This window comes from Chelon labrosus, assembly GCF_963514085.1.
Source record: "Chelon labrosus genome assembly, chromosome: 9".
NCBI lineage: Eukaryota > Metazoa > Chordata > Actinopteri > Mugiliformes > Mugilidae > Chelon > Chelon labrosus.
This window is the reverse complement of record NC_140359.1, coordinates 1,063,052-1,083,170: the sequence shown is the minus strand read 5'-3', so window position 1 is coordinate 1,083,170 and position 20,119 is coordinate 1,063,052. Positions and strand designations below refer to the sequence as shown.

At 39.3% G+C, this 20,119-nt stretch overlaps 2 protein-coding genes across 3 annotated transcripts in view; both read right to left on the bottom strand.

The window, feature by feature from the left end:
- The window catches only part of zfr (zinc finger RNA binding protein), a 29,892-nt gene extending 27,935 nt beyond the window's left edge, over positions 1–1,957 (bottom strand). For both annotated transcript variants that reach the window (XR_014699215.1, XM_084550837.1), the window contains exons 1-2: positions 1,860–1,957; positions 1,601–1,682 (exon numbers count right to left, since the gene is read on the bottom strand). Coding sequence is in view for 1 of the 2 variants with exons in the window: in XM_084550837.1 (XP_084406963.1) it covers positions 1,601–1,682; positions 1,860–1,896 (119 nt within the window). In the remaining variant the exon portion in view is untranslated. The remainder of the gene's footprint in view (positions 1–1,600; positions 1,683–1,859) is intronic.
- Positions 1,958–8,097: 6,140 nt separating this feature from the next.
- sub1b (SUB1 regulator of transcription b) lies at positions 8,098–15,459 on the bottom strand. Its single transcript, XM_084550844.1, has 5 exons — positions 15,377–15,459; positions 14,057–14,126; positions 10,560–10,679; positions 8,932–9,040; positions 8,098–8,447 (listed from the first exon to the last, which is right to left on the bottom strand). The coding sequence occupies exons 2-5, from the start codon at positions 14,123–14,125 to the stop codon at positions 8,368–8,370; spliced, it is 378 nt and encodes a 125-aa protein (XP_084406970.1). The 5' UTR covers position 14,126; positions 15,377–15,459; the 3' UTR covers positions 8,098–8,367.
- Positions 15,460–20,119: the final 4,660 nt, after the last annotated feature.

The following is a 20,119-nucleotide window of genomic DNA, read 5'->3' as shown; positions in this document are numbered from 1 at the left end:
TATGTTATCGGTCATCGGTACCGGTATCGGCCTTTGGAAGCGGAAAGTTATCGGTATCGGTTTTTTAAAAAAGTTATCGTGCATCCCTACTTACAGTGCAACAGTGAATTGTAGATAATGTTGTAATACTAAATTGCAACATTTCAAAACAAATAATGACCTCTCATAACAGCACAATTGTCCAGTAGAATACTGGTTACTTGTTTCCACTCAAGACCATAAAACTGCAGGACATCTTTGAGTTCCAGCATAAGTGCTGAAGCATTGCTAATATTAACTTTCCTGCTTGCAAGATGTGTTATTACTCTGGCCACATCATCATCAAAAAAACAAAACAGTACATTGAGACCTTTGTCCATGCTCTGGCTAGTGGCTTCACCAACATTAAGAGAAAACATACACTTCTTGAGCTTCTCAGACAGACGTCTCTTAAACTCTGGTGATATGACATGGGTGTTCATATAACTGGCATGCTGATTTGACAGTTTTGTCAAAGCATTTTTATCAACAGCTAATTTTTTACACAGAGCTACAAGTGGTTGAGCGATCGTCAATGATAAATCGTGTTCTGCAATGAACGAGCACACACGTATTTTCAAGTCACAAACATGATCAGTCATTGATGCTGGTATGTCAGCTGTGGATGTTGATCCCGGCAAACGACTTGTGTGTTGGTCACGCTACAGGTTAACTTGGAGGAGAAAAGATAAGTTTGGGATATTGTCACTATTGCTGAACACTAAAAACATATGCAGCAATTTATGCTTATTTTGGATGAAGACGAATATGCGTGCAATTTCTGACCTGTATTTACGGAGTTTGACACTGTTCAATTCATTTTTCACAACTCAGAGCTCCATGGTCCAGTTCTGATCTCACATGCCCATTGTTGGTGCTTTCGGAGCTGGACAGGGGTCAACTTGGGCACACTGACTGGTCTATGGTTATGCAGCCCCATATGCAACAAACTGTGATACACTGTATTCTGACACCCTTCTATCAGACGCAGCATTAACTCTTCTGTTTGACTGAATCACACGGGTTAATCTTCACTCTCCACATGCATCATTACCCTTTTGCCTGTTCACCACTGGTTCTTCTTTGGACCACCTTTGATGGATACTGCCTGCTGCAGACTGGGAACAACCCAACAAGAGCTGCAGTTTTGGAGATGATCTGACCCAGTCATCTTACTATCACAATTTAACTGTTATCAGACTTGCTCAAATCCTTATACTTGCCCATTTTGCCTGCTTCTAACACATCAACTTTGAGGACAAAATGTTCACTTACTGCCTACTATATCCCACCCACTAAGAAGTGCCGTGATGAAGAGATAATCAAGGTTATTCATTTCACTCTTCAGTGGTCATATATACACATGACCACTCTCTCGCTCGCTCTCTTTCTCTATTATATATATGTGTGTGTGTGTGTGTGTGTGTGTGTGTGTGTAGCACCGGAGGGATAAGCGCCCCCTCCCCCAACATGGAACAATGGAAGCAGTGAAAATCCTTAAGTCTGTATAACTGCACAGTGTACAAATCCAGCTAACATCATTAATGCCGACATTGTACAGCATTCTCTCGTACTCCATTACCTGTACTGGGCGGCAGCGCCATGGGTAAATCCAAAGTAGTTGCCGGTAGCCATTTTGGCATCTTCACCAAGCCGGCTGGGCACTGCGGAGGACAAGACATACAGAATAACGCTAAGCTAACCGTTAGCAGTAGGCTCAGATGAGCGGTCTAGTGACTGTACATTAACGCTAGTATCTCAATGTTGCTCTAACGCGCGTGAAGATGCTCAAGTCTATGTAGATTATATGAAATATTGTTCATGTCTTTCACGAGACTCACCGTAGGTGAAGGAAACAACTGGACATATGGGAATCATTGGTTTTGTATATTTCACCGACGAGGGAGTACAACACCAGTCTATTTTTGTTACATGGCGTACCCGGAAATGCCGACTTCGCGCATGCGCGAAATAAGGTAACGCTTTATCCTGTATAAAGGATATTCTTCCACCACGTCTAATGCGCGAAACTATACGACAACAAGCTCCTGTAGATTTTTGGGCGATCGAGCATGAACGTCAGACACACACACAAACACAACAACTACTATTAAAATTAGGAGAAAAATGCAAAAAGAACAGACAGACAGATTTACAATGCATGCTTGATAAAATCAGTATGTACAGTGCACCAGGAAGGTATTCACAGTGCTTCGCTTTTTTCACATTTTGATATTAAATTCTTTTTTTTCTCTTCAAAATTAAAAAAAAAAAAAAAAAACTAAGAAATCACATGCACATTCACAAAGTATTCACAGTTTGGCACACCTATCTTTGGGCATTTTTGCTCATTCCTTTTTGCAGCACCTCTCAAGCTCCTTCAGGTTGTATGGGAAGCATCTGTGCACAGCCATTTTCAGATCTCTCCAGAGATGTTCAATCGGATTCAAGTCTGAGCTCTGGCTCGGCCACTCAAGGACATTCACAGAGTTGTCTTGAAGCCACACCTTTGATGTGTGCTTAGGGTCGTTGTCCTGCTAAAAGATGAACCGTCGCCCTAGTCTGAGGTCAAGGACCCTCTGGAGTAGGTTTTCATCCAGGATGTCTCTGTACATTGCTGCATTCATCTTTCCCTCTATCCTGACTTGTCTCTCAATTCCTGCTGCTGGAAAACATCCCCACAGCATGATGCTGTCACCACCATGCTTCACTGTAGGGATGGTACTGGCCTGGTGAAGAATCTGAGAATCCTTTAGGTGCCTTTTGGCAAACTCCAGACGGGCTGCCATGTGCCTGTTACCAACTACTAACGGCGTTATTTTTTTCACTAACGAGTAATCTAACTAATTACTATTTCCTCCGTTACAATGCCGTTACTGTTACCGACAGTTAAATGTGTTGCTCCCTCTGGGTGGCATGGGGTGGGGGCGGTAGCCGCATAAGTGATGATGACTGGCTAAGGTAGGGTAAGATGGTAAGCCAATCAGCGGCAGGGCAGTGTTCAGTTGAGCGGGTGTTGTTTACACACAAACGCGTACATAGCAGTATCACCTATATACAGTCAATGAGTATCACACAAGCGATCAGAGATAGCCTGCAGCAGTGGCGAGCAGGGGCGGAGTGGGGCACTAAAATCCGCCCCTGATGGCGAGTTCAGAGCATTCAGAGGTAAAGTCGCCGTTTTCAAGGTGGAAGTATAGGCACTATTAAAAAAAATGTAATTCTTAGACGTATTTAAACTTTTTTTTTTTAAAGTAACGCAATAGTTACTTTCCCTGGTAACTAGTTACTTTTATAGTGGAGTAATTCAGTTACTAACTCAGTTACTTTTTGGGAGAAGTAACTATTAACTATAACTAATTACTTTTTAAAAGTAACATTCCCAACACTGCTAAGGAGTGGCTTCCATCTGGCCACTCTACCATACAAGCCTGATTAGGAGATTGATACAGAGATGGTTGTCCTACTGGAAGGTTCTCCTCTCTCAACAGACAAATACTGGAGCTCTGACAGAGTGACCATCGGTCTACAGACAATGACTTTGACTTGGTTTGTGCTCTGCACTGTCAATCTCAATACCAACGTTGGTATCGATATTATCGATATTTGGATCGATCCGCCCACCACTAGTGTATAGAACAGCAGGCTGAAGATGCAGCATTGGTAGGGGCAAATGTTGAGTACAATGGGTAAGAATGTGGTGTTGTTCATCCTAATAGACTGTGGTCCGTTAGTTAGCAATGGGTCTGCAGTGAATTGTGCATCTTTTTTTGTTGTAGTCTGTGATGCATTTCATGCTCCTCCACATGCTCTGGTGGTCATTTGATGAGATTTGATGCTCTGTAGTTTCAGAACATATGGAGGATTTTGGCCTCTTCATGCTAGTCAACAAACTCTTTCTGACTGCCTTGACAGCTAATGTGTTTGCAGCCTTGAATGCTGAGTCCTGCATGGTCAGTGGAGAATAAACCTCTGTATTCAACCAGGGTTGGAGTGGACGGTGATGGTTCTGGTAGTTTTACCATCCTTCACACACTTGTTATTGTAACCCAGGACAGATGGTATGTATTCCTTCAGGTCTCTGTCCCCTGGTGCTTCTGCCTCTACGGTGCCAAAGACATCCTGAACCATTCAAACAGCTTTAGTAGGCTAGGCAGTAATGGCTCTCTGTGTAGCCTTCCCACTCTTTAACACAGGGCAGTTTGCAGGGACCAGCATGGTCTGTCCATGTTTATGTATACTCCACATACTCCGCATGTTTTCACCCCAGGTATCATTAGTGACGTGCAGATGGAACATCTGGAGTATGTCCTACAGAAGTAGCAGGTGTGTTTACGTCCTCCTTTAGTTTAATAAACTAATTCATCAAACCAATGTTTGTACTTACTTCTTATGTCTGAAACTTAATTTCATACCTGTCTCATATGATGTCAGACGTTCCATTTGCATGAAGAAATGCATTTTAACAAAAAATACCAAATTGATTTAATAAACTACTAACATACTTATTAGTAAGTCACCGTGTGTATGAGCTCATGTTTGCTTTTAAACAGAATGCTACACACCAAATGGCAAAAAAGATATGTATTGAAAGAGCCAGGAAAAGGAGAGAGAAGACAGAAAAGGAGGTCTAAAATAGAACTCAAGCATCCCCTGGTATAAACTGTGTATCTCGCAAAACAGAGTGTAAAGGGGTGCTAAATGTGTAGCAACCTATACGTACATGCAGAATGACAATTTAACAGAAGAAGCAGCTTGGGTAAAAACCCAGAGCAACCATCCCTACCCAAATTAAACACTATTCCACACCAAGCAACTAAATGAGCATATGGCAAAAATGCTTATTTCACTGTAGCCAGGTGGAGAAAGAGTTAAGGGTAGCCCTGTTGAGTCATTTATTCCTTTAACTCTCAGTAGTAATGACTTCATGAGCTTCTTTACTAATAGAATTGTAGGCATTAGCCAAAAACTCAAGGCATCCTTCTGACAGCTGTCAAAGATGTAAGTACAGTGGTATTAGAAACATCTGTAAGACCTAATCAATATTTGGAATTTCTGTGCTCACTTCAATACTTACAGATTCTAAACAATCAACTTGTCTTCTAGATCCCATTCCAACTGAATTGTCAAAAAAGCTTTTTCTTGTTTATATAACAAGATATGTGCCTCTGTCTTTTAAGACTGCTGTAATTAAACCTTTACTAAAACATCTACTTTTGACCCAGATGTTTTAGCCAACTATCGACTATGGTGGAAAAAAAGATTCGGCTAATATAAATGGCCATCAGAGGCAACTCAAGAATCATGAATCTAGACGTCTATTTATCAGCTCAGTTGAGTCCTACCATGTTTGATTGATATATAATCAATAAACGGCACCATTCAAACATTTTACATCTCACTCTGCAGAGAAACAAAACTGCTGTCAAAATGACAGATTGCTTTCAGATTTTTCCGTCACTGTTTTAACGGTCAATGACGGAAAATATTCGGTTAACGCGACCCCTGCTTGAAAGGTGGCCTGGGACCCAGCCCGCCAGCATTGGCAACACAATCAAATATGATATATATGAAATCACATATTCTTCAGAAAGTTCTTCCCAAGTCTGTTGCAGAAGTTCCCATAAATGTGTGGCACTTGTAGGTTGCTTGGCTTTCACTCTTCTGTCCAGTTCATCCCAAACCAGCTCGATGGGGTTCAAGTCTGGAGACTGTGCTGGCCACTCCATGTTTTCAAGCTTACCATTTTGTTCTTTTTTCCTGAGGTAGTTCTGGCATAGCTTGGACTTGTGTTTTGGGTCATTATCTTGCTGTAGGATGAACCTCTGACCAACTAGGCGCATACCAGAGGGTATTGCATGGCGCTGCAGAATGCTGTGGTAGCCATTTTGGTTCAGGGTGCCTCTCACTCTGTACAAGTCACTGACCCTGGATCCAGCAAAACAGCCCCAGACCATCACACTTCCTCCTCCATGTTTGGCAGTTGATGTCACACACTGTGGAACCATCCTCTCACCTTCTCGACGGTGTACAAAGATCCTGTGTGATGAACTGAAGATTTGAAATTTTGATTCATCAGTCCATAATACCTTCTTCCAGTCTTCAGTAGTCCAATGGCGGTGTTTCATGGCCCAGGCAAGCCTCTTTGTCTTATTCTGACATCTTAGCAATGGCTTTCTTGCTGCAACTCGTCCTGTCAAACCTGCAGCTCAAAGTCTTCTCTTCACAGTTGAAACTGAGACATGCTTACTACGACCACTATTAAGCTGTGCTTGAAGCTGTGTCCTGTGAGCCGCCTATCACGCAAGCTGTTTACTCTCAGAAACTCTTCCTGTCAGAGTTTGAAAAGGCACTCAGAAACCGTTTCCCAGTTTCTGAGTGCCTTTTGATGGTGAAGAAAACTGTACTCACTGACACCTTGACTTTCTTTGCAATTTCCCTGTAGGAAAGACCTACATTTTTAAGTGTTATGATGGTCTGTCTCTCTTCCATTGTTAATTGCCTTTTTCTCGCCATTTTTGTAGCAACACACTACTTTCTGCAGTACAGTACTGTTCACCTGATGCTCATGAGGGTCTGGTACCACAGTGTGTTCCAACACTGCTTTTATGCAGACAGAGGAGGCTGTAAGTAACCAAGAAAAGTTGGAACACCTGTAGGAATTAGTAGCACCAGCTTTCAAGGCTGATTCAACCTTCATTGCTGCAGAACAGCTTTAAATTGTTAACCCACTTTCTGTTCCCTGAAAGAGGCCTTTTTGTATAATTCTGAAATGTACATTATTTTTCAGTTTTGGGTAACCAAACCTTTTTTTTTTTTTTTTTAAACCTCCGGCTGTTCAGTACTTACCTTTGTACCATCTCAAGCTATTCATTGGACTTGCACAACTTGAATTGCAATAAATAACTGGAAAAATTAGGGTGTTCTAAAACTTTTGACCGGTAGTGTATACAAAGACTTGTTTGTGACCCTACTGATGTGGCTGCCAAAAGAATGTGTAACTAAAACTTTTTTCTGCTTAGTGTAGAACTACAGGGTGCTGGATTTAGGATGAAGAGTTCTGGGTACTGTGAGGAGCTTCCTTGTCTTGACATCACTGGATTGTATCTCCTATTTTGGTGAGTTTATAATCTTATTATTAGCTTAGCCTGTTCTTCCCAATCAGCTGACTTCTCAGGACTTGCCCTATTCTCTAGGTATTTGGCTATGTCTGCTTTCCTTGTGGCATCTTCATGGTTTCCAATGGCTTGTGGGATTCAAAGGTACTTGTAGTTGTCAATGTCTGCTACATTGCCCTCTGGTAGTAAAATCCCAACCCTGTTCCAACAACCTTCCCCCTCCTTGTTTTGTTACCATCTGATCACACTTATCTAGTTGGAATGACATTTCAATGTCGTTGCTGTAGATCCTGATGGTATGCGTCACTGAATCAAAATCCATACAAGCATGGCATATAGCATTCATATGGAGCATAATTCTATACGTACCAGCACATAGACCAGTATTTTCAAATTTATGTAGCGGAATAAATATGGGGTGTAGTAGAATGGTAAATAAACAGAATGAGTGTGAAGCTGACAAATTAAAAGATATTAATGTGATCATGTCAACATGGAGTCAAATTTCAAATTAAGGTTTTCAACATATTGTGAAACCACGAAGTGAGGCTGTTAGGGAGCAAATGAGGGCCTTACCCAATGTTAGTATCAAATTTTGGTAAGGTACTTGGACAGATTCTTTACAAAAAGTGTGTCTCAGCAGCCTCGTAAAAAGCTATTAAGTGGAAAATTTGAGGAGACATGAGTATTTTTTAGCACCATTCGAAGGGAGATGCTTTTGTGAATACAGTCCCAGATTTGTAGGCCTGGATCATATTTGCATGTATTATGAATCCACTTGAGAAAGATTTATTAAGTAGTTCCTGGGGATAATGTGTCTTTTCACAAGAACCAGCCAAGTTTCTAAGATTTCTGAGGTCAGTGACTTTGGCAACACAAAGGTCAGAAACTCTGCTGTGATTTATATTTAAATTACAAACTGAACAGCAACGTACACACTGACTGAAAATCAACATTAAGCTATTGCTTTATTTTTTATTAATCAATACAAAAACATCTCTGTATTGGTGCACCTTACCCACCCATTGCAATGATCAACCCCCTACTCATCCATCCACACCTTTCCTACAACATCTCAAAATCAAGTTTCACACACAAACCCAGAGAATGCAGACAACTAGATCTATGAACTACAAAATAAACAAATCCAAGACAAAACAATCCAGGCTTTTTACAAAACAAATTAGCCATCGTGCTCCCTTAGTTCAACAAATAACATAGAAAGGAATGATTATACTCTCTTAATGGCATCATCAATTTCTGAAATCTGGTCCTTCAGCTGGTTCCATTGTTCAGGATTCAGGGAGATACCTACAAGGAATGTAAAACAGAGCTTTACAACTGCAAACCATTAGTTAGAATTCCTGGCTATGTACAGTCTACACACCCGGTTCTTTAAGGTAAAACATCAAACATAGATAAATGATATAAGAAAAATTAGCTGGTAGTGTGAAACAGAAAAAGAAATGACACTCTATTTTTTTTACATTTAAATTCATATAAAAATTTAAATTTAATCCTGATATTCAATTTCTCAGATTTTTTGTGACTCAGTGCTTTTGAGTGCCTACAAAATGAAGTTTTAAAACTTTTTATGCAACTATGTTGTTTTAATATTAAACGGCTTGATCGCTCAGGGTTCAGATCCTGATCTTGAGAAAATTTTGATTGTTGTAGGGCAAACGTAAATAATGTCGAATTCAATGTTTAGTATGGTTTATAAAAACAAAGCCCGGGATCTTAACAGCACATACAGGGCTTAGTGGATGTCATGACCCAGCTATGATGCGATTACCTTTCTTCCCTGGTTTCATCTCCCCATCTTGGTTCATCCAGTATTCTCTGATATCAATCAGGACTTTACCCTTGAAGTCTCTGACGCTCACATATCGCATCTTTCCGATCTGCAAGAAGAAAAGTGATAGTTCTTTGAACGTTTGTATATATTATATATATATATTGTATTTGCGAAAAGAAAAAAAAAAAGGGAAAGAAGAAGAAGGACTACAGTGTCTGCAGTGTGCATTCCATGCCAGAGTATTATATTTAACAAAGTGTCAATCATCTCAGAATAGGAGTACAGGGAACGCCTGGCTGGGGTTTCCATTTTCTTCCAGAGGAGATGTGGACGCTAATGCAGTTTGACTTGACTGTTAATCAGAATCAGAATTAGAATCAGAATACTTTATTTAACCTTCAAGGAAACTGTTTATTGTTCTTATCAGCAGTAAGTCAAATTCGCCAAGAAGCCAACAATCTACAGATTCTGTAATGAATCACTCCACAAATAAAGCCCAAAACATCTTTCCACCATTAATTGTATGCTTTGTGACCTTAAGTTAAATTTAAATTATTATTTTTTTTTTGTCTGAGGTGAAATTTGTGTAATAGAGATAAAAGGATGTCAAACCACAGTTTACAATTTCAACTGGCAGTTGTTCCGTTGCTCACAGCTCATGTTAAGGCACACCTTGTTTCCAGGCTAAGATCAACTTCACTATTATTATAACAACAACAACAGGGAATACTATTATTAATAGGGGTGTAACGGTACACACAAGTCACGGTTCGGTACAACGAGAAAAAAGCAACAAAAACTCACACATGTATAAAACTAGCTATATCTGTTGGTGTTATAAAACTAACACCAACAGACTGAAAAAACTAAAAACCACCTCCTGTTATAAAAGTAAAAAATAAAAGTAAATAAAACATAAAACAAATGCATTAGGAGGGTCTTTGTCCCTCAGTCTTTGTCCAGTCGCGTGCCATCGCCGTTATGTTGGGAAACCAACGTGTTCCCACACAGGTGATTTAAATGAAGCAGGAGGCTTTTCCAACTCCACACTTCTCTTAGCACATCCATCCATGCTCCACACTCTCAAATACTTTTCTTCTTCATCTGTTTTTATTCTTCTGTAGGCTAATGACGTTTGCTGGCAGCTTTTAGGCTCATTACTTCCACCTGGATTGAAGTGAGGACTTGACTTTTTCTTTTATTTAATAGGCTACTCACTCAGACGTATTGGCTGCATAAATGCGTGCACCAAACTGTGACGCCCGTACCGTGAAACCGCGGGACGAATACAAATACTGTTACACCCCTAATTATTAATACTGCAGATTGTGAAATGTCTAATTCACAACAATAATAATAATAATAATAAATTATATTACTACTGGTGCAGTACCCACAGCACTTCCTTAGTGAAAACGCCATTGAGTTGTTAAATTTTTTGCATCCACCAAGTTTAAAGTAGGTAGCACGAATAATAAAGTGAAAAAAAAATACTGTCCTTGTTTTCCATCTAGTTTTAATTAAATAAACCCCTTTTTTGACAATTGTTTCGTTTTGATTTCATGTATACTGAAAAAAAAAGTATTGAAATCAATTCTACTTAAACAGCTGAAGCTACAGAATACCTGAAACATGTTGTCGTCACCATTACTGTTGCCCTTGGATGATCCCCCTGGCTTGGAACTCTCTCCACTCTTTGGCTTCTTTGCTGGTTTCTCTGGTGCACTTGGCTTCTTCCTCTTTGCCTACAACATAAATTACATTTCAAATGTTTGCGCTTCATCATATTTACAAAGGATGATTAATATACTGATATAAAACTAATGGAAACCGGGCATAAGACACCTTCAGACCAAACTCTTCTGGGGACTCCCTGAGGGTAACTACCCACCAGGGAGCTCCTGCAAGAACTACATACTGTACCTCTACTGCATAGTCATGTGTTTATTGAGAATGTATCAATGATACACTATATCACTGTATAATGTGTCCTACAACATAGTATTGTATCCTTAATTCCATTATTGTGGTCTGTTGCAGTGTCTGCAATGGAATGCATGTTGCTGCTCGTTTCGGCCAAAATCCTCCAACTTACTATTTAGCGCAGTTTGCCTTTTTCTTTATTATCGAACAGTTCAATATAGAGGGGTCGCCAACTTGAGAGCTGCTTCTTAAGATAAAATAACTTATTAATTTACATAACTTTTAGTCCAATAGAAATAAAGGCTGTTGGAAGCAGGGAACTATCAAGCTAGACATTTATATTTAGACACGTTTCCAAAATGATGGCACTGTGAATACCAGTAAGATTTGTTTATATCATGTTGTTTACGCAGAGATTGATTCCCTTTGTTTTGTATTGCAAGTACAGTGGGGAAAATAAGTATTTGATACGCCGCAGATTTTGCAAGTTTCCCCCCTTATAAAGAAAGGAGAGGTCTGTAATTTTCATCATAGGTACACTTCAACTGTGAGAGACAGAATCTAAAATAAAAATCCAGAAAATCACATTGTATGATTTTTAAATAATTAATTTGCATTATATTGCATGAAATAAGTATTTGACACACTAGAAAAACAGAACTTAATATTTAGTACAGATCCAATTACAGAGATCAAACGTTTCCTATACTTCTTGACCAGGTTTGCACACACTGCAGCAGGGATTTTGGCCCACTCCTCCATACAGATCTCCTCCAGATCTTTCAGGTTTTGAGGCTGTAGCTGGGCAACACAGAGTTTCATCTCCCTCCAAAGATTTTCTATTGGGTTTAAGTCTAGAGACTGACTAGGCCGCTCCAGGACCTTGAAATGCTTCTTACGGAGCCACTCATTAGTTGCCATGGCTGTGTGTTTCAGGTCATTGTCATGCTGGAAGACTCAGGCACAACCCATCTTCAATGCTCTTACTGAGGGAAGGAGGTTGTTGCCCAAAATCTCGCATTATATGGCCCCATCCATCCTTTCCTCAATACGGTGCAGTCGTCCTGTCCCCTTTGCGGAAAAGCACCCTCAAAGCATTATGTTTCCACCCCCATGCTTCACAGTTGGGATGGTGTTCATGGGATTGTACTCATCCTTCTTTTCCTCCAAACACAGCGAGTGGAGTTTATACCAAAAAGTAAACTTTTGGTCTCATCTGACCACATGACCTTCTCCCATGCCTCCTCTGGATCATCCAGATGGCCATTGGCAAACTTCAGACGGGCCTGGACATGTGCTGGCTTGAGCAGGGGGACCTTGCATGTGCTGCAGGATTTTAATCCATGGCAGCGTAGTGTGTTACTAATGGTAACCATTGAGACTGTGGTCCCAGCTCTCTTCAGGTCATAGACCAGGTCCTCCTTTGTAGTTCTGGGCTGATCGCTTACCTTTCTCATGATCACTGACACTCCACGAGGCAAGATTTTGCATGGAGTCCCAGTCTGAGGGAGACTGACAGTCATCTTGAGTCCCTTCCATTTTCTAATACTTGCACCAACAGTTGTTGCCTTCTCACCAAGCTGCTTGCCTATTGTCCTGTAGCCTATCCCAGCCTTGTGCAGGTCTACAATTTTGCCTCCGGTGTCCTTAGACAGCTCTATGGTCTTGGCCATAGTGGAGCGGTTGGAGTGTGATCGATTGTGTGTGTGGACAGGTGTCTTTTATACAGATAACGAGTTCAAACTGGTTCAATTAATACAGGTAACGAGTGGAGGATAGGAGGGCTTCTTAAAGACAAACTAACAGGTCTGTGAGAGCCAGAATCCATGCTGGTTGGTAGGTGATCAAATACTTATTTCATGCAATAAAATACAAATTAATTATTTAAAAATCATACAATGTGATTTTCTGGATTTTTATTTTAGATTCTGTCTCTCACAGTTGAAGTGTACCTATGATGAAAATTACAGACCTCTCCATTCTTTATAAGGGGGGAAACTTGCAAAATCGGCGATGTATCAAATACTTATTTTCCCCACTGTAGATGTGGACTAAAGTTTTTATTGGTTAATGTTATAGAAGGTGTTTATATAAAATAACAATTATTTATTTCCAATTTACTGAGGAAGCTGGACAAACAAATGAAAATTAGAAAACAAAATTGATGTTTACGATTTTATTCCCCTATATCCATTTCACATGTATTCTGTCCATCCAGTACACGGATTGATGTGCCCAATCAGATGCATGATGTAACAAAACCAAACTTATTTCAGAATTATTTTACTGTTTAACAATCTTTCTCCTCATTATCACTCAAGAATGAAATGAAAACTCCTCACTGTGCACTTTGAAAGGAGTCAAGCATGTCATCTTATGTCAAACCACTGCTTAAAGTCATATTGAACAATGTTCTTGGGTTTTTGACTGTTTTTGGTTGAACTAAAATGAAACTTAAAAGAAAAGTAGACACTTGAGAACGCAGCATTTTAGTTTGGCCCGTGTCCCACCCACTAACATTGATGGGGTGGAGCTTATGACCTATACTGTAGCCAGTCACCAGGGGGAGCTCTACTTGTTTTGGCTTCACTTTAGAAGAGATGCTCCATCTCCATCTTCATACAGTCTATGGTTTTTATAAATAGCATTTCTTTTAAATGTGTCAGGTGTCCAAACAAATATGGACCTTACTCCATGTGCTCAGTAAAGCCAGGACTCCACATTCAGTTCAATACGAGGTACTTCCTCCGACAGCCATTAGAAATGTGAAACAGTTCATATGGTCTGAAATTGCCTATAGATTACAGCAGTAAAAATTAGTACAGCACAATAAATATCATCCGTTTGGTAGAAAATTATATGTCCCTTACTGAGGCAAAAGCAAAGATTTTATTATGATTATTTATTATGTTACAAAAAACTAAATACTGATACGGGTTTAAATAGGTAAAACTGTTTATAAACAGTATTTATACATTTCAGGCTCTACCTGAACTTGAAACACTTGCTAATCTTTTAAATGGAACGGAGCCAATATTAATTCCACCTGTGCTTACCCACACAATTCAAAAGGGCTGCTATAAAAAGTCCCTTCTAACATTTAAGCATGCCGACTATAATATAACCTACATTTTATATATTTACATATATTTAAAGTACATATAAAAAGTTCAAAAATCAGTAGTAATTAAGCACAAACCTTGGTCTCCACTTCACTGTCGGAGTCGCTTCCAGATGTGGAAGACAGTACTTCCTTTGATTTTGGCATACTGTTGGGAACACAGATCAAACTTCTATTTCAGAGACAACCCATCCATTTAAAAGGCTATTACCAGTAACATGTGCAAGGCCAGGTTTATTCTGGACTCTCTTTCTCTCTGCAAATTAAGGAAACCTCCATTCCATATTAGCTCCTAAAACATAATAATATTATTACAAAATGATAACCAAGTAATCCGTATGATCGTTATAATATAAACTGAGACATGGTTACAGTAAATGTGAAATGTTACACACAGGTATTTGAGTATCGCATTAAGACAGATTTGAAAGTTCTCATCAATATTAAAACATTTTGTTCTTTATCAATACTGATTTAGCATTATCTGATATAAACTTCACTATAGTCATTTGTCTCAAACATTCTGTATTAGCTTGACCATAATAGAGCTACCTTTACTGCTATATTATTCCTTTATTGTATTTATTGTATCATTAAGTTTCATGAAATGTCTATATCATTTATAGACATTCATTTGCATATTCAGACAATCTAGTCCTCTGCTCGCTATTCTATTATTCAACATACTCAATGTCTATCATTCCAAATTATTCTCCCAATACTTTTCATGTGCAGGTTAACAGAAATTTCTTTCTTCGCGTTCTCTCTCTGGGGCTCCTGCTCCACTTGAATTTCCCATCAATACATTTGTGTATGTGGTGTAGCCTGTCACAGTACGTCAATCTGACTTGTTATTCTCTTTTGGCTGTGTTGTTGAGTGTCCACGGGATCAAATAACATCGTAAGCAAAACTAGTAGGAAGGCTTGCAGTGGATTAGATAATGTGGGAAACACCGTGACTCTACAGTTAGAGAGAAAAAAAAAAAAACATGGCTAATTTTGTGTATGACAGTAGCAGTGCAGCTATGGGGTGTCGTTTTCTGCGTTTGACTAAATATTTTCAACTCGGAAATATACATCTCATATAGTTATCTACTTTAGTCACACTAGATGGTCTACCCAGGTGAGAACACGGTTGACCGTTTGCCACTGTAATGCTTGTGCTTGAACACAGGCGTGGACATTGGCTAGCAAGCTAAACGTTGTCTGACTAGTATAGCCACTGCAGCTAACGTTAGCACGACTGAACTGTTGCACATGGATGCTACCTCGTTAGGTACATGGCACTAGCTATTTTTAAACAATACAAAGATTTGTAGTACATGTTTCTGTTACTCTATCAAAGTAAATAACTTCACGCGAATAAACACATTATCCTTTCAAACTGTTAATGCTTACATGATACGATGTAGTAGAGATCTCTTAACAAGGACCGGAAAGCTGACTGATTTCTGATGCGGGAATAGAATACCTCTCGCGAGAGCACACAGTATCAAATCAGCGAGGAAATAGACCGTTTCACTTAACAGTCATTCTGTAGAGATGGGATTTACGTCTCTTTGAAGAGAGCCGGATCTTGTGGATCCGTTCCTTTCAAAGAGCCGTTCAAAAGACTCTCATTTTGATAGATCTATTTGTTTTTAAGAAGACAGTCAGGGGTAACTCATTTTATGAAACAGTCACTAGGAGGAATGAAGACTGTTTGTAGATAGATAGAAAAACACATCATTTATCCTGAGGGAAATTCAGTAAAGAGCTTTTAGTCATCACAAAAGCACATCCAGGTGCAGCTGTGCTTACAGTCCCTGACAAAAGTCTTGTCACTTATCCATTTTGTAGAAACAACAGTTTATAACCTGACTTTTAATTAATCCATTGGTTTTAGAAATGGCTCATATGAAAGCTAAAACCCTCCCAAATTATGTTTGATATACTAAAATAAATTTGCTTCACTGAAGAAAGATTGATCATTTAATGAACACAGAAAGGTCAGATTTTGGCAAGACAAAAGTTTTGTCGCCTACAGAAAGTAATGTGAAAATTGAACAAATCATTTACTTCAAATACAAAAATATGATGCATAACATCAGTGAATTAAGTACTGGTGCTGTGAGATCCATATTTAATATCTTGTATGACTTCCATGAGCTTGAAGGACTGCATCCATGCGGTTCGACAATGATTCATACAATTTATTGATGAAGTCATCAGGAATAGCAAAGAAAGCAGTCTTACATGCCTCCCAGAGTTCATCAAGATGCTTTGGTTTCGTCTTCCATGCTTCCTCTTTCATTCTTCACCAGACATGCTCAATGATGTTCATGTCTGGTGACTGGGCTGGCCAGTCCTGGAGCACCTTGATCTTCTTCGCCTTGAGGAACTTTGATGTAGAGATGGAAGTATGCGATGGAGCACCATCCTGCTGCAAAATTTGACCCCTTTTATGGTTGGGAATGTAAGAGGTAGCTAATACTTCTTGATATTTTACGCTATTGATATTGCCTTCCACCCTGCAAATCTCTCGCACACCCCCATACTGGATGTAACCCCAGACCATGATTTTTCCGCCACCAAATTTAACTGTTTTCTGGGTGAATCTCGGATCCATGCGAGCTCCAGTAGGTCTCCTGCAATATTTGCGGCGGCTGTGATGTAATTCAACCGAAGATTCATCTGAGAAATCCACCTTCTGCCACTTTTCCAGCGTCCATCCTTTTAGCAGGCTGTGGGCCTTGGCAAATGCCACACGTTTTTTTAATTGCCTTTTGTTTAGTGCTGGTTTCTGGGCACTGATTCTACCATGGAGGCCATTTCGAGACAGGATTCTACAAACTGTTCTGGTTGACACGGGGACTTGAGGTGACCAGGCCTGGTGGAGCTCTGCTGCAGTGGAAAAGGGGCTGGCCTTGGATTTTCGAGCCAACAAACGGTCCTCCCGAGCAGTTGTCTTGCGGGGTCTGCCGGACCTGGGCTTGTCAAAAACATCTCCAGTCTCTTCAAATCTTTTTCTTATTCTTGTAAGACTGCTTTCTTTGCTATTCCTGATGACTTCATCAATAAATTGTATGAATCATTGTCGAACCGCATGGATGCAGTCCTTCAAGCTCATGGAAGTCATACAAGATATTAAATATGGATCTCACAGCACCAGTACTTCATTCACTGATGTTATGCATCATATTTTTGTATTTGAAGTAAATGATTTGTTCAATTTTCACATTACTTTCTGTAGGCGACAAAACTTTTGTCTTGCCAAAATCTGACCTTTCTGTGTTCATTAAATGATCAATCTTTCTCCAGTGAAGCAAATTTATTTTAGTATATCAAACATAATTTGGGAGGGTTTTAGCTTTCATATGAGCCATTTCTAAAACCAATGGATTAATTAAAAGTCAGGTTATAAACTGTTGTTTCTACAAAATGGATAAGTGACAAGACTTTTGTCAGGGACTGTAGAGGTGTGCGATACAGAGGTGGCAAAAGTATTCACATTCTGTACTTAAGTAAAAGTATGGATACTTGTGTAAAAAAAATACTCTGGTAAAAGTAAAAGTACTGATTTAACTCCTTTACTCAAGTAAAAGTAAGAAAGTACAGGCTCTGAAATGTACTTAAGTAAAAAGTAAAAATGATTTTGCCATTAATGAAACAATTCATCCGTTGATAATTTTGCAAAATGAAAAAGTTCTAGCAGAATAATCTGGACTGAATTGACCAGATGTCCTGCATGAGCATCTGGATATTTTTTAATAATAAATTGAGGGTTACTGGGTTGTTGTTTTTAAACCGCTCGCTAGTGTTAGCTATACTATCAAAATGGTGTGTTTCCATAGCATTGCTAACGTTGTAAACCAGCTTCCAAAAAATCCTCAAAAAGCTAATGATAGCAACAGAAACCACACCATACCTCAATTTTTTTTTTTGTTTGTTTTTTCACATTAGACCAGTACTTCTCAAATAGTGGGTCTAGGTGGACTTTCAGTATTAGTGTCTTTATTGACGCTTGAATGATAAACAGCCTCCTGTCACTAGGTGGCAGCAGATCTCAAACTAATCAACAGGCTGCCTGTTCAAAACAGTAGAAGAAGAACCGAGGAAGCGCATCGTCGACTTTCCTTCTCTAGTCAGATGCTCTAGTTATGTCCGATCATGTCACGTCTTTTACGTCTTGTCATCCGTGGAGGTTAAAAAAGTAACGAGCCTGTTTTTCCAATGTAAGGAGTAGAAAGTACAGATATTTGTGTACAAATGTAGGGAGTAAAAGTAAAAAGTCGTCAGAAAAAGAAATACTCAAGTAAAGTACAGATACCTGAAAAATCTACTTAAGTACAGTAACGAAGTATTTGTACTTCGTTACTTGCCACCTCTGGTGCGATACTGCTAGATTTACTATCTATCTGGTACCAAGTAAATACAGGGCCAGTATTGCCGATACCGATATCGATATCGATATCAATACTTTTTTTTATAATTACGGTGGATGCATCATCAATCTGAATCAATCTAAATCTGAATGAATTTTCAGCACATTTAAGTGTTTTTGTGATTTTCCTTTTGGATTATTAATCAGTTAAAATACAGAATTTGGGCAAAGTTTATAAGTAAATAGAAAATATTATCACAATAAAAGTTTTTGTTCAGAAATAACACAAAATGATGATTGTTCAGAAAGTACAATACAATTATAAAACTAAATCTCTCCCTTCATTGCACTTCTTTCTGGATTTTTTTTCTTAAATAATAAATAATAATAAACAAAGTTTACCAAACAAAAATTACCACTCCACAACAAATATTATAAATAATGTAAGGAAGTGTTTAGGAAGTACAATACAATACAAAAATAAGACAACATTTCTCCCCTTTAGTGCACTTTTTTTCTTCTTTTCAGGGGTCTGTCAGCAGGTGGGCGGGGGATTTTAAAAATTTCCATATGCTTATAGTTTGTTGTGTTACCACTGTATCTTAAAGCAAGTTGTACTATTTTTACAAATAGTACAACTTGCTATCGTTTTATTTTCGGCCAGAAAATATAACCAAACAGCCCTACACTTTCTCTCGTTGTGTGTAATGCTCTGCTGCTGGCTGGGTCTGGCTAGTAGAGGTGGGCAGTGTTCGGTCACCTGTTCGGCCACCATGACGGTACAACAAACACACAAAAGGGGGAAGAGGAGCAAAATGAGCCTGCTCTGCTCTGTGACAGCAGCGGTATTCAGACAAACACAGGTCGCGTCTTTAATTAAATGAGAGAACCGAAACTTAAGTATCGATCTCATTACATTGGTATCGATCAATCTTGATACCAACGTTGGTATCGATATTATCGATATTTGGATCGATCCGCCCACCACTACCTGTGCTTTCTTGGATCATTTTTGTCTTTTTGGGCTGTTCAGACCTTGCGTTAAGATCCAATATGTGTGAACATCCCCAGGATGCATTGAGATCGCATTTGAGAGATGATCTCTGACCATATTTGCAGTGTTGGGAGTAACGCATTACAAAAGTAATGTAATTACTGTAATGTATTGCTTTTTGCTGTAATGCGGTAATGTAAGGCATTCCAAAAAGAAACTGGGTAATATTTTACTCGGTACAAAGGTCAGTAACCATATCTGACAACATACTGATTTATGCGGGAGTCTCCCAATTTTTAACAATTTCTCCTGCCCTGCTCCCGATATATAATTTCTCCCACTATCTCTCGATTTTAAAGTGACATGAGTCAATGGTGTTTCATGTGTCCTGGTACCTGACAACCTGGCAACCCAACCCAAACGCTCCCCGACACTACTAATCAAGAGAAACAAGAGCCAATTAATATGCTCACTCGCCACCAGGTGGTCTGGGGTGTGAATTTCAAGCTGTCAAAATGACAGATTGCTTTCAGATTTTTCCATCACTGTTTTAAAAAAATGGTCAATGACAGAAAATATTCGGTTAACGTGAATATATAGTGAAGTAGAATGTATAACAGGGGTCACATTCGTCCATGGGCCGAATTTTCTCAGCAGACAGGTAGACAACCTGGCAACTGAAGAGCTGGATTACAGGGGGCCACCTCACCTGTCCCATCTCAGGTACTTTCCATAACATTGATGCAACTCCTCTTACACCTGAGTTTTTGAGCCTGCGAACACT

Coding starts and splice junctions, on each gene's coding strand:
- sub1b (XM_084550844.1), bottom strand. CDS start 14,125: ATGCCAAAATCAAAGGAAGTACTGTCTTCCACATCTGGAAGCGACTCC. Junction 10,680..14,056: donor ACAGTGAAGTGGAGACCAAG/GTTTGTGCTTAA, acceptor TTTATGTTGTAG/GCAAAGAGGAAGAAGCCAAG. Junction 9,041..10,559: donor GTGACGACAACATGTTTCAG/GTATTCTGTAGC, acceptor TTCTTCTTGCAG/ATCGGAAAGATGCGATATGT.